At 53.3% G+C, this 12500-nt stretch overlaps 1 protein-coding gene across 2 annotated transcripts in view; it reads right to left on the bottom strand.

Annotated features, from left to right (window-relative positions):
- Positions 1-593: 593 nt before the first annotated feature.
- The window catches only part of LOC143292959 (uncharacterized), a 75781-nt gene continuing 63874 nt past the window's right edge, over positions 594-12500 (bottom strand). Inside the window, exons 2-4 of one of the 2 annotated variants that reach the window (XR_013056697.1) lie at positions 7150-9101; positions 2667-5181; positions 594-2588 (exon numbers count right to left, since the gene is read on the bottom strand). Coding sequence is in view for 1 of the 2 variants with exons in the window: in XM_076603681.1 (XP_076459796.1) it covers positions 3306-5181; positions 7150-9101 (3828 nt within the window). In the remaining variant the exon portion in view is untranslated. Of the gene's footprint in view, positions 5182-7149; positions 9102-12500 lie in introns of both variants that reach the window. The other variant, XM_076603681.1, reaches the window with a different exon arrangement.

Below are 12500 nucleotides of genomic sequence, written 5' to 3'. Positions count from 1 at the left end.
GTAAAAAAAAAAAAAAAAAAAAAAAAAAACTCGACAAAAAAGAAAACAAACAACAACCAGAAAGTGGAACGCAATGTTGATGAATCATTCCAAAACAAAGAAATCAAAAGTAATCAAATAATAAAGAAGTGATTCGGAGACACAAAACGACGACAAAAACAAAACAAAACAAAAACCAAAAACAACAACAAAAACAAAACAAAACCCAACCAAACCCCAACCAACCAACAACAAAAACAAACCGGGAGGTTGGTCCCAGGCAACATCAAACTTCCGTCTTCGACTCTGATTTTTTAAAACGGGAATTCAGAGCTGTCGTCCGGATCCGTGAACAGGGCGGGAGGAAGGTGTGCAGGGAGTGGGGGGAGGGGAGGGAAGACGGAGGTAGGAAGGGGTGGGGTGTAGGGAAAGGAGGGAGGGGGGCTAAAGGATGTAGAGGGGGACGGAGGGAAGGGGGAGGGGGATGGAGGGAAAGAAGGGGGGGGGATGGAGGGAAAGAAGGGGGGGGGATGGAGGGAAGGAAGGGGGGGACCAAGGGAGGGAGAGGGGGACGGAGGCAAGAAGAGCGGCGGGGGGGAGGGGGGGGCGAGGGGGGTGTACGGAGGGAGAAAAGGTAGGGACGGGGGGGGGGGGGGGGGGGGGAAGTGGGGGTGAGGTAGGGGTCACATACACAGGGGGAGGGGGAAGGGGGCTGCACAACAGCTTCAGTCACAATGTTCAACGTGTCAGAAATTGATGATGGGCTCCTTCAGTCCTTGTCTCATCTCTTCCCCACTTCATCCCCCACACCCCTCCCTCCCCTCCCCAGGTATACCACTGACCGCGGCATGCCTGTCTGAACCAGTCTTCACCTGCCAGTCATCCTGCCAGTTCCAGTGTTTTTCGTCATCGTTTGCCCAGGTGGAGTGTTTCGCGTTTCTTTCAAACTGCCCCCCCCCCTTACCCCCGGCCTCCCCCTACACACATGCATCCATCCTCTCCCCCCTCTCTCCTTCCCACCCCACCCATTAAGTAATTTGGTGGTGTGATTTCCGACTGACGGTCTTATGACACTCCATCAATAATGTAATACAATATATGAAAAGCGAATGCCCATGTTATCTACACAGATACATACAATATTACAATTCTGCACAAACAAGGCAAACCTGTGACAGAACGATTGGTGTGACTCATATTACTATCAATAACAGAAACAACACAAAAATCAATTAATCAATCATACTATTATCAATAACATAACAGAAACAACACAAAAATCAAATCATCAATCATATTATTATCAATAACATAACAGAAACAACACAAAAATCAAATCATCATAAAAATATCATCCAAGAAATGGGGGAAATGATTTAAAGAAAAAGAAAAAAAAAGAAAAGAAAAACGAAAACGTTGACCACCAGCCAGTCATGAAGAAACGCAGAGAAATGTGTCATGACACATGTAGCGTGGCTCTGTACGTCACTGCATGTCATGTTACAATTATCATCTATCAGGCCATGTAACAACAATCATATATATAGCACTTGAGACTGAAGCTCAAGTTCTCTCAAGTGTCTTTTCACAACACGGTCTCTCACGGGAAACAAAGAAACGAAGCCCAAAATCCTCAGTGATAAAGATGAACAACTGTCAGTCACTGTGATGAACTGTGCTGGGGGTCCATGGCTTCTACGTTGCTAAAACTTGCAGTCCAGTGGTTCACTGTGCAGACAGGCTGGTGGTGGTGCAGAGCCGGCTTTCATCCTGTTCCCCAATCCTCACACACATAAAAAGCACACAAACACACAACAAAAACATAGCTAGGTGGGTAATAAGACGAAAACATGGTGTGAATTATTTTATTTTCCAAAGGTGTGGATGAAATTAGAGTGTCACCTGCATGCAGCACAAACGACTGTAATATATATATACATATGATATATAATTGTATGGTTCCCTGCAGGGACAGTGTGGCAGGTCCACAGCTGACTGAGTCACACCCACTGCTGCCTGCTTCTTCACAACACGTCCTGTGTGTACCTCTGTGTGTACACAACATCTGGGTCACGTCACGGACGATATGGACAGCCCTGTCCCACATGTGTACAAGAGGGTGGGGGGTGGGGGGATGTGACACAGGGGGTGGAGGAGGGAAGGAAGGGTGCAGAATGGGGGATGGAGGTGGTGGTTTGTTTTTCACCACTTGCCATCGTTGAAAATGTTTTGGATTTTTGTTTGTTCTTTTTTTTCTGTTGTCAATACCGTCACCATAGGAACCGCCATAAACAAGCAGTTAACACGACTTACTATTACTGGGGGAAAATCTGAACTGGGTGGAAATCAGATTATTGCATTACACTCTCCATTGTGCGCACAAAACGTGGTACATTGGAAAACCAGGTTTAAACAACACACCGCTGTCAGCGTAGACCTGTGTAAACCAAACTCTTCACTGCAATCTTTTTGTTTGACAACCGACAACCCCCTGTGGATAATTGAACAGATCTTCCTCAGATTCAGGACTTGATGGTGACAGACTGAGAACTGAGACACACACATAAAAAACCCCAACAACAACAAAACCATGGTAATCCTCACACAGCCTAACGCCAACAACAAAACCATGGTAATCCTCACACAGCCTAACGCCAACAACAAAACCATGGTAATCCTCACACAGCCTAACGCCAGCTGTATCCCATCCCTTGTCACCTGCAGGCAGCCAGGTGCCCACACAGCAAGACGGGTGTGTGGCGGGGGACCTTGAAGGACACACTGTCAGGCCGATGCCGGACGTCTGGCCAGGTCAATACAAAACAGCAGATATAAATCCAAGGTTGTGGAATCGCTGCCTCTGCTGTCCACAGGCCTGGTGCCGCCATGAGCACACGCCGAGAACTGCCCTCCAGGAGAGTTTCACACGGTGTGTACACCACACCACCACACACCACACACCACACCCCGCACTGTGTCCTGACCATCACCTGCTCCACATCCACACAGCCCCTCAGGTCACATCACCCACGCCTGAATCATCTCCAACCGTTTATAACAACGGACACATACACGTCTCTTTCCAGCTGTCAGAAGGTTCTTGGACAGACCGACCGACACCAGAACGATGACAGACCGACACCAGAACGATGACAGACCGACACCAGAACGATGACAGACCGACACCAGAACGATGACAGGGACACTTCAGGCTACAAAAGGTTGACCAGTGATTGTTCAGAGAGAATTCCACACGCACTGTCCTGTTCATCACCACCACAACCCAGTGCAAGTCATGCTGGCTGACACACGAGTTATCCCCCCACTCACCGTTTGCTGACACTCAGATCCAGCACCTCACCACCACCAGCACCACCACCACCACTGCCTGACGCGGAGGAAGAGGAAGAGGAGGAGGAAGCACTGGCGGAAGGTGCAGTGCGGGAGGAGGAGGAGGAGGAGGAGGAGGAGGAGTGCGCGGATCTGGAGTTGGCAGAGGGGAGGGAGGGGGCCTTGAGCACGTCCTCCTTGAGGCCGTACAGACGGGACAGGTGCGCCATGTCCACACTGCCTGGGGCAGGCAGGGGATGGGGGAAGGACGACGACCAGATCCGGGGAGGAGCCACGGGGGAGATGGGAGGGGGGAGGGGCAGGTTGAGAGAGGAGGACGAGGAGGAGGAGTGGGAGCTGCCGCTGCTGCCCCTGCTGCCGCCACTGCCGTTCTCCTTGGTGTGGCTGGGCGGCGGCTTGCCCGTGGGGAGGGAACTGGGGGGGTAGGCCCCGGGCAGGGAGGACCGCGACTTCTTGGCGTCCGTGTGTGCCTTGCGGGGCTGCTCCGTGCTGCTGCCCGCCAGCCCCGCCCCCAGCATGGCCTCGTAGGACCGCTTGGCCACGTCCCGCTTGGCCATGTCCAGCTGGAACTGCGTGTGCGCCGCGTCCAGCCTCCGGCGCTGCTCCTGCATCATGTGCAGCTGCTTCTGCTTGAACTGCTGCTGCTGCTCCTGCAGCTTCTGCTGCTGGTGTTTGAGCTCAATCTGCTCCTGCCGCTGCCGCTGCTGTTCCCGCTCCCGCTCTCTCTCCCGCTTCTGCTGCTCCTCACGCTCCCGCAGCTTCTGCTGCTTCTGCTTCTCCTTCTCCAGTTCCTTCTCCCGCATCTGCTGCTGCTGCAGTTGCTGCTGTTGCTGCTGAGCGGCCAGGAGGTGCTGGTGGGCCAGGAAGGGGCTGAGAAGGTCCGGGCGGGAGTGCCACTGCATGAGGGCCGGCATGTTGACCATGGGGAAGTCCTTGTGGCCCGCCATGCTGGAGGTCACTTTCTGCATCTCCATCATCTTCTGGAAGTAACTGGCCTGCAGGGCGGCCTCGTTCTGCGCCATGTGGAAGGCCATCAGCTGGGCCTCCGCCCCGCCCCGCGCCATGGCCTGCTGCAGGGACAGCGCCAGCTCCTGCTGCTGCCTGAGGAAGGCGGTGCCCATGCTGCCTGCCAGCAGCGGGGACGAGGCCAGGGCCGGGGAGGACGACAGCAGGGAGGGCAGGGCGGGGAAAGAAGAGGGCGTGGAGGTGGCAGAGGGACGGCTGGCGGAGGAGGAGGAGGGGGTGGTGGAGGAAGAGTGATGCGAGGAGGAAGACCCCGATGACGAAGGCTTGTTGGACTTGCTACTGTGGGAGGAGGAGGACGAGGAGGAGTGGGGGTGGGGGTGGGAGGACGAGGAAGAGGAGGAGCTCTGAGGGTGGTGGGAATGACTGGAGGAGGAGGAGGAGGATGAGGAGGAGGGAGGTAAGGCAGAAGGTTTACGAGGCTGACTAGGTGAAGGCGAGTGACGCTGTCTGGGGGGTGCCGCTGCCTGGCTGGACTGTGGCTGCTGCTGCTGCTGCTGTTGTTGTTGTTGCTGTTGTTGTTGTTGTTGCTGCTGGTGGTGGTGGTGGTGGTGGTGATGCTGTGGGGTGTGGCTGGGTGCAGCACTGTGACGGTGGGTGGAGGGGGGAGGCGGGGTGAAGCTGGCTGCAGAGGTGGGGGTGGCGGCCTTCTTGTCCTCAGGCCGGGACAGCAGCTGGGGCGGGAGGGAGGAGGATTTGGGGAGGGGGAGGGGGGACACTCTCCGCTCCGGGGTCCCCTCCTTCTCCCCCTCCACGCCCTCCTGCACCTGCTTCTCCTTGGTCACCCGCAGGTTGTCGATGATGTTGCTCAGCCTGGACAGCTTGTTGCTGCAACACACACAGCACGTTCCGCGATACTCCCACTGCTCTTCGGTCACAGCTCATGTTTTGTGTAATGGTGAAAGCGAGAGAGACAGAGACAGACAGACAGACAGACAGACAGACAGACAGACAGAGACAGGGACCAAGATATAGAGAGAGGCATGATTCCCACAGATGTGACATAAAAAAACAACAACAAAACAAAAACAAACAAACAAAACAACAACAACAACAACAAAACAAAACTTTTTCCACGCCTTTTCCTGACCAGACTGGAGATTTTCTATACCATTCACAAGGCCAAACTGATTCAAACAATCGACTGCTACACCTAGACGAAACTGGATTGGCGTTAATGATGTTTAATTTTCAATAAACTCTCTCTCTCTCCTCTCTCTCTCTCTTTAATGCACTGACCTCTTTGTTCAATGATACTGGCCAATGGTTTTATCAAAATCCTAAGACATTTGTAGACCCTGAAGGGCAAAGTACATTTTCCAAAACTTTTTCCAGCTCTGGAAACGATTTTCTCTTTTTCCCCAAGACTTTTCCGGACTTGTGTGACTACACGTACAAACCATAAGAAATGGTGACATGGGTGACAGAGCTGCCCTACATGTGTTGAGTATGGGGAAATCTGGCAGGACATATATTCCATCATTCCAGCTTCTGAAATACAGTCAATCGGAGGGGCGGAAGACCAAATTTTATGTCGACATGGGGGTGAGCCCACCTCCCCCCCTCCCCGCCAATCTTCGTGCCATCATGCGGCAACACTGCCATGCCATCCGTCAGAGAACCAACGTAGGTTGCCGTACAAATCGAAACGAGGAAGTCTGCTCCTTGGTATTTTCACTCTTCGTCTTGGACTGTCCTTTTTTTTAAGTCGGTTCTGGGCGTTCCGTTGTACCTGATCTGATGCGACGTTCGCTGTCCAACTACACCTACTCAGCCCCGACAATAATGGCCCAGTTGCGGAGCTGCCAAACTGAACTGAGTGAGTGTTTTCTCTGAAGCAAAGACAGCTACCTCGTGCCGTTCCTTCAATGTCTTCAAAAGAAACCGCCGACCCCGAAGACTTGGACAGCAAACTGACCACAGGCAGTCAGTGGGAAATGGAATTCAGATACAGGTCACCACGAGAACAGGGCATCAAGCCAAAGGCCAAGATCCCAGGCAGTTTCCTACCATTTTACGAAGACTGATGAGGATAAAGATGGTGACAATGCTGTAGGGAGTTCTTGTACAGGCTAAAAGCTCCGCATTCACTCATAACATGAATACATGTATATAAAATATGTTATCATTGCATTAACTCCACTTCGTACATATGTTTTAAATATGAAATATGTAAGTATTATACATTTTACATAAAATATTATCCATGACATCAACAAACCCAAGAGATGCGGACACCTGCAATTTCGATACTTTTTAAATTTTGAATTTTTTTTATTTTTAGGAATGTTGCATCGTTTTAAAGGAACAATAATCATGAAGGCGGTGACTGTATTTTCAGACCGACAACAGCCAGCTTTTGGCAGAAACCGGGGCTAAAATATCACCTGATGACATATCTCTAAAAATAATGGTTCGAACATGCAACCTCTATACTGTCAGGCTGTGACACTGTCCCGTTCGTCACGACCACTGGTTCCTACCGCCCCCCTCTCACCCCTCCCACCCAAAACATGCACACACATGTGTTTCTTTCCATGACCATCAACTGAAAATGTTCTCTCAAGATTATACAAAAAACAAACAAACAAAAACACAAACAAAAAAACAACAAAAAAACAAAACAAAAACAAACAAAAAACAAACAAACAAACAAACTAAAATCAGCGTTAAGATTGGTCTCTGCAGTCAGCTTAGCCATACACATGAACATCATTAAACCAGCATTTTGTAAACAGAAAGAGGGAGAAACACACACACACACACACACACACACACACACAACTGGTCACTCACCCGCTGGGCTTACGGTCCAGCTTGGACACGGGCACCAGAGGAGGGACGGCGGGAATGGTCTTGGTGACGGCCGCCACCCCTCCCTCCCCGCCACCCCTGCTCTCCTGGCCCCCTCCACCACCACCACTGGCGGAGGAGGAGCTCTGGGAGGAGGTGGCAGGGGGGACGGGCGTGGCGGGGATGTCGGTGGCGGGGGGGTTGCTGTCGGCGGGCGCGGGGTCCGGGGTGGGCGTGGCCGGCTTGGTCCTGGACAGGTCCATCACAGCAGAGGCTGCTGACCCCGTGTCCTCGGCAGCTGTGTCCGTCTTGCTGGAGGTGTCCGTGCTGTCCACAGCGGGGGTATCCTCCCTGGCTGCCAGTGGGGTGTCCTTGGTATCCTCCCCACTGTCCACCGTGGTATCCATGGAGTACATGTTGGTATCCACGGAATTCACCTGGCTGTTCGAGGTGCAGCGGCCTTCCTGAACTGCCTCGGCAGGGGGCTCTGCTGCACGTTCTTCTTCTCTGGGCTCATCGCCAGAGGCTGGCTGAGGCTCCTCCATCTTGGAAGCGGCATCTGTCTCTGCCGCTGGACCTTCCGCTTGAGGGGTGTCATCCCCCTGCTCCACGTGCTCCGTGTCCCTGGGCTCTGACGCCATGTTGTCCGCCTCGAAGCCGTCCTCAGGTCCGGCTTCAGCAGGGCAGGCAGGCGCGGCAGAGGACTCCGGGGGCGGGGTGGATGTCATCTCTTGGGGCTGGGCGGACTCTGGGTCAGCCGATGGGGCTGGGTCGCTTGACGTTTCCGTGTTGGTCTCCACGGAGGGTTCTTCCGGTTCGTGCTGAGGGGCTACTGCGGACTCCTCCTCCTCTGTTGCGGGTTCTTCTTCGTCGGGTTTGCTGCCGGCGTCGTCCGCCATCTCCACATCATCACCGTGGTGGTCAGGGTTGGTGTCCGCGGGGGTGTCATCAGGGAGGGCTGTCGCCTCCTCCGTGGTCTCGTCCTCTGCCGGGATGGTGTCTTCACTGGCGGCGGCCTCACCTGGTGCAGGGTCTGCTGTGTCCGTATCCATGGGGGTTGGAGCTTCAGCCTCTACCTCAGCTTCCTGCTTCTCTGCGGCAGCGGTCTCCTCCTCTTTGACAGTTTCTCCCACAGGGGTGGCCTCCGCTTCCTCCGTATCCATCATAGCGTCGGCTTCACTCGTCTTCGGAGCTTTCTCCTCCTCCTCCTCCTCCTCCTCCGCGTCATCCGTTTTCTCCTCGTGTTTGAACTGAAGCAGCTTGCGATTGATGTTGGCGAGGGGCTCGTCATCGTCTGAAGAACTCTCCCTCTTGGGCCTGACGGCGGGGGGCGGCACGGGCTTCTTGATGGTGACCGGCTTGAGGTCCGGGAACAGGGGCTCGTTCAGCGAGGCCGGGTCGATGGGCGGCGGGTCCCCCGTGTCGTTGTCCTGCTCCTCGTCCTCGCTGCTGCCGTCATCGTCGCTGTCGTCGTCGGACGACTCTCCGGACGAGCTGGAGTCTGAGGAGGAGGACTCCGTGTGGGTCGGCAGGTTCCGGGGGATCTTCACCTTGATGGCCTCCACCCGCTTGGGCTGCTCTGCCGGCTCCGGGAACAGCAGGCCCTCCATGACAGGGGCGGGCTTCTTCTCCTCGTCAGTCTCCTCGTCAGACGAGTCCTCGTCCTCGGAAGAAGAGGAGGAGTCCGTGGAGGAGGCGTCTTTGTCCTCAGCTTTGTCCTCAGCTTTGTCCTCCGCTTTGTCCACCGGGACGCTGCACAGCAGGGGCACATCCCCGTTCAGCTCGGCCTTGTCCTCGCCCTCCTTCTCCTTCCTCCCCTTGCCGCCTTTGTCGGCGCCTTTGTCCTTGACCTTGTCCTTGACCTTGTCCTTGTCCTTCTTCTTCTTCTTGGGGGACGTGGACTTGGTCTGCTTCTCGTCCCCGGACTGGCCGTCCACTGAGGGCGTCTTCCCGTTCTGCACCACACAGGGAACACAGCGATCAGGAGTTATGTTGATACACTCAAGTACAAAAACTCTTTTTCGTGCACACACACACACACACACACACACACACACACACACACACACACACACACACACACACATATATATACACGCATGTTATCAACTGGCATAAAGCGACACACACACATGCATACAGAGACAGAGACAGAGAGAGGGGTGTGGGGGTTGGGGGTGGGGGGGCTGAAAAAATCCGCAATTGTTAATAATTTGCTGTTGTACTGGCAACGGAACACTTGACCCCTCGATTATCAATTTCCACTAACGAATAAACACACACACACACACACACACACACACACATGAGCACACTCTCACATGCACGACATATTCTCTATATAACTATATATAATTCTAATCGATCAGTGGCTGGGCAGTAAGCCCTGGGGTATGGAGTGTTGGTGATGCATCATAAATACACCTTCCCCTTTCACTCTTGTCAACGTCACATGTTGCACAGCCTCCCGTCGTCTGTCACAGGGACCCAGTGTGTTGTCAACCTCACATGTTGCACAGCCTACCGTCGTCTGTCACAGGGACCCAGTGTGTTGTCAACCTCACATGTTGCACGGCCTCCCGTCGTCTGTCACAGGGACCCAGTGTGTTGTCAACCTCACATGTTGCACAGCCTACCGTCGTCTGTCACAGGGACCCAGTGTGTTGTCAACCTGACATGTTGCACAGCCTACCGTCGTCTGTCACAGGGACCCAGTGTGTTGTCAACGTCACATGTTGCACGGCCTACCGTCGTCTGTCACAGGGACCCAGTGTGTTGTCAACCTCACATGTTGCACAGCCTACCGTCGTCTGTCACAAGGACCCAGTGTGTTGTCAACCTGACATGTTGCACGGCCTCCCGTCGTCTGTCACAAGGACCCAATGTGTTGTCAACCTGACATGTTGCACGGCCTCCCGTCGTCTGTCACAAGGACCCAGTGTGTTGTCAACCTCACATGTTGCACAGCCTACCGTCGTCTGTCACAGGGACCCAGTGTGTTGTCAACGTCACATGTTGCACGGCCTACCGTCGTCTGTCACAAGGACCCAGTGTGTTGTCAACGTCACATGTTGCACGGCCTCCCGTCGTCTGTCACAGGGACCCAGTGTGTTGTCAACCTGACATGTTGCACGGCCTCCCGTCGTCTGTCACAAGGACCCAGTGTGTTGTCAACGTCACATGTTGCACGGCCTCCCGTCGTCTGTCACAAGGACCCAGTGTGTTGTCAACGTCACATGTTGCACGGCCTACCGTCGTCTGTCACAGTGACCCAGTGTGTTGTCAACGTCACATGTTGCACGGCCTCCCGTCGTCTGTCACAAGGACCCAGTGTGTTGTCAACGTCACATGTTGCACGGCCTCCCGTCGTCTGTCACAAGGACCCAGTGTGTTGTCAACCTCACATGTTGCACGGCCTACCGTCGTCTGTCACAAGGACCCAGTGTGTTGTCAACCTGACATGTTGCACGGCCTACAGTCGTCTGTCACAGAGACCCAGTGTGTTGTCAACGTCACATGTTGCACGGCCTCCCGTCGTCTGTCACAAGGACCCAGTGTGTTGTCAACGTCACATGTTGCACGGCCTCCCGTCGTCTGTCACAAGGACCCAGTGTGTTGCCAACGTCACATGTTGCACGGCCTCCCGTCGTCTGTCACAAGGACCCAGTGTGTTGCCAACGTCACATGTTGCACGGCCTCCCGTCGTCTGTCACAGTGACCCAGTGTGTTGTCAACGTCACATGTTGCACGGCCTACCGTCTGTCACAAGGACCCAGTGTGTTGTCAACGTCACATGTTGCACGGCCTCCCGTCGTCTGTCACAGTGACCCAGTGTGTTGTCAACGTCACATGTTGCACGGCCTACCGTCGTCTGTCACAAGGACCCAGTGTGTTGTCAACGTCACATGTTGCACGGCCTACCGTCGTCTGTCACAAGGACCCAGTGTGTTGTCAACGTCACATGTTGCACGGCCTACCGTCTGTCACAAGGACCCAGTGTGTTGTCAACGTCACATGTTGCACGGCCTACCGTCGTCTGTCACAGGGACCCAGTGTGTTGTCAACGTCACATGTTGCACGGCCTACCGTCTGTCACAAGGACCCAGTGTGTTGTCAACGTCACATGTTGCACGGCCTACCGTCTGTCACAAGGACCCAGTGTGTTGTCAACGTCACATGTTGCACGGCCTACCGTCTGTCACAAGGACCCAGTGTGTTGTTGCATGCATTGCACGTGCTTCATGATGGAGGGAGAGCTCAGTGATACACACACCCCCCCGCCCCCTCCCACACCGATACACATAAATAATCATCCACTGGTATAAATATCAGATTGGATACGTTCCTGCGAAGGCAGCAAGGGTGAAGAAACAGAAAGAGATGTGTTTCTCACTTTCTGATTGCATGTGAAATGTATACGAAAAAAAAAAAAAATCAAAAATAAAAACACGCTCGCACCTCACGGGCACACATATATGTGAAAAAGACACACACACACACACACACACACACAGAGAGAGAGAGAGAGGGGGGGAGAGAGAGAGAGAGAGAGAAGGGGTGGGGGTGGGGGTGGGGGGAGGGAGACAGAAACAGAGAGACAGACAATTCAGAAGAAGGGGAGCGGACGAACGTTAGCTACGTCAACACACAAAAAAAACACCATCACCATTGCAGAAAAGCATTCACTGACGACGTTTGAACAGGCCCATACACAGCAGCCCATCTGTTACACTTTACAACCACCCCTCCCTCCTTCCACCTCCGGTTCTTTCTCACTTCTCCCTCCACTCCCACTCCCTCTTACCCTTCCCAACTCTTCCTCCATCCCCCAAAATCTCTCTTCACACTCTGATCCGCTCCAAACAATAAGGCTGCTGGGTGTGTGCCGCCATTGTTGTCAGTGAGCGGTAACTATATATAGTCAGCAGCAGGACAGCAAAAAGCGGAGGGGGAGGAGGAAGAGAAAACCAACAAAACAAAACAAGATTTTTTAAAAATCGATGAAAGATTATAGAGGAGGACGAAGACGAGAAGAAAGAAGGAAAAGAAAGGGTTTGGAAAGTGGAAGGGGGCAGAAGACCGCAGAAGACGACGAAGAAGAAGACGAAGAAGAGCAACAACAACGACGATGACGATGACGAGGAAGCAGAAGAACAATTACAAAAACAACGTCAACGAATACAAACAACGTCAGTAACAACAAGTTCAACTCCGTTGTGACGACGAATGAAGAAGAAGAGCCAAAAGGAGGAGATGAAGAATGAAGAAAGAAAGAGATGAAGAAAGACAGAAAGAAAGAAAAAAAGAAAGAGATGAAGAAAGACAGAAACAAGTCCATGACCCTACGGACGTAC

The sequence above is a fragment of the Babylonia areolata genome, chromosome 18 (genome assembly GCF_041734735.1).
Source record: "Babylonia areolata isolate BAREFJ2019XMU chromosome 18, ASM4173473v1, whole genome shotgun sequence".
Taxonomy (NCBI): domain Eukaryota; kingdom Metazoa; phylum Mollusca; class Gastropoda; order Neogastropoda; family Buccinidae; genus Babylonia; species Babylonia areolata.
The sequence above is the reverse complement of the archived record's forward strand: the minus strand, read 5'-3'. Positions and strand labels throughout refer to the sequence as shown.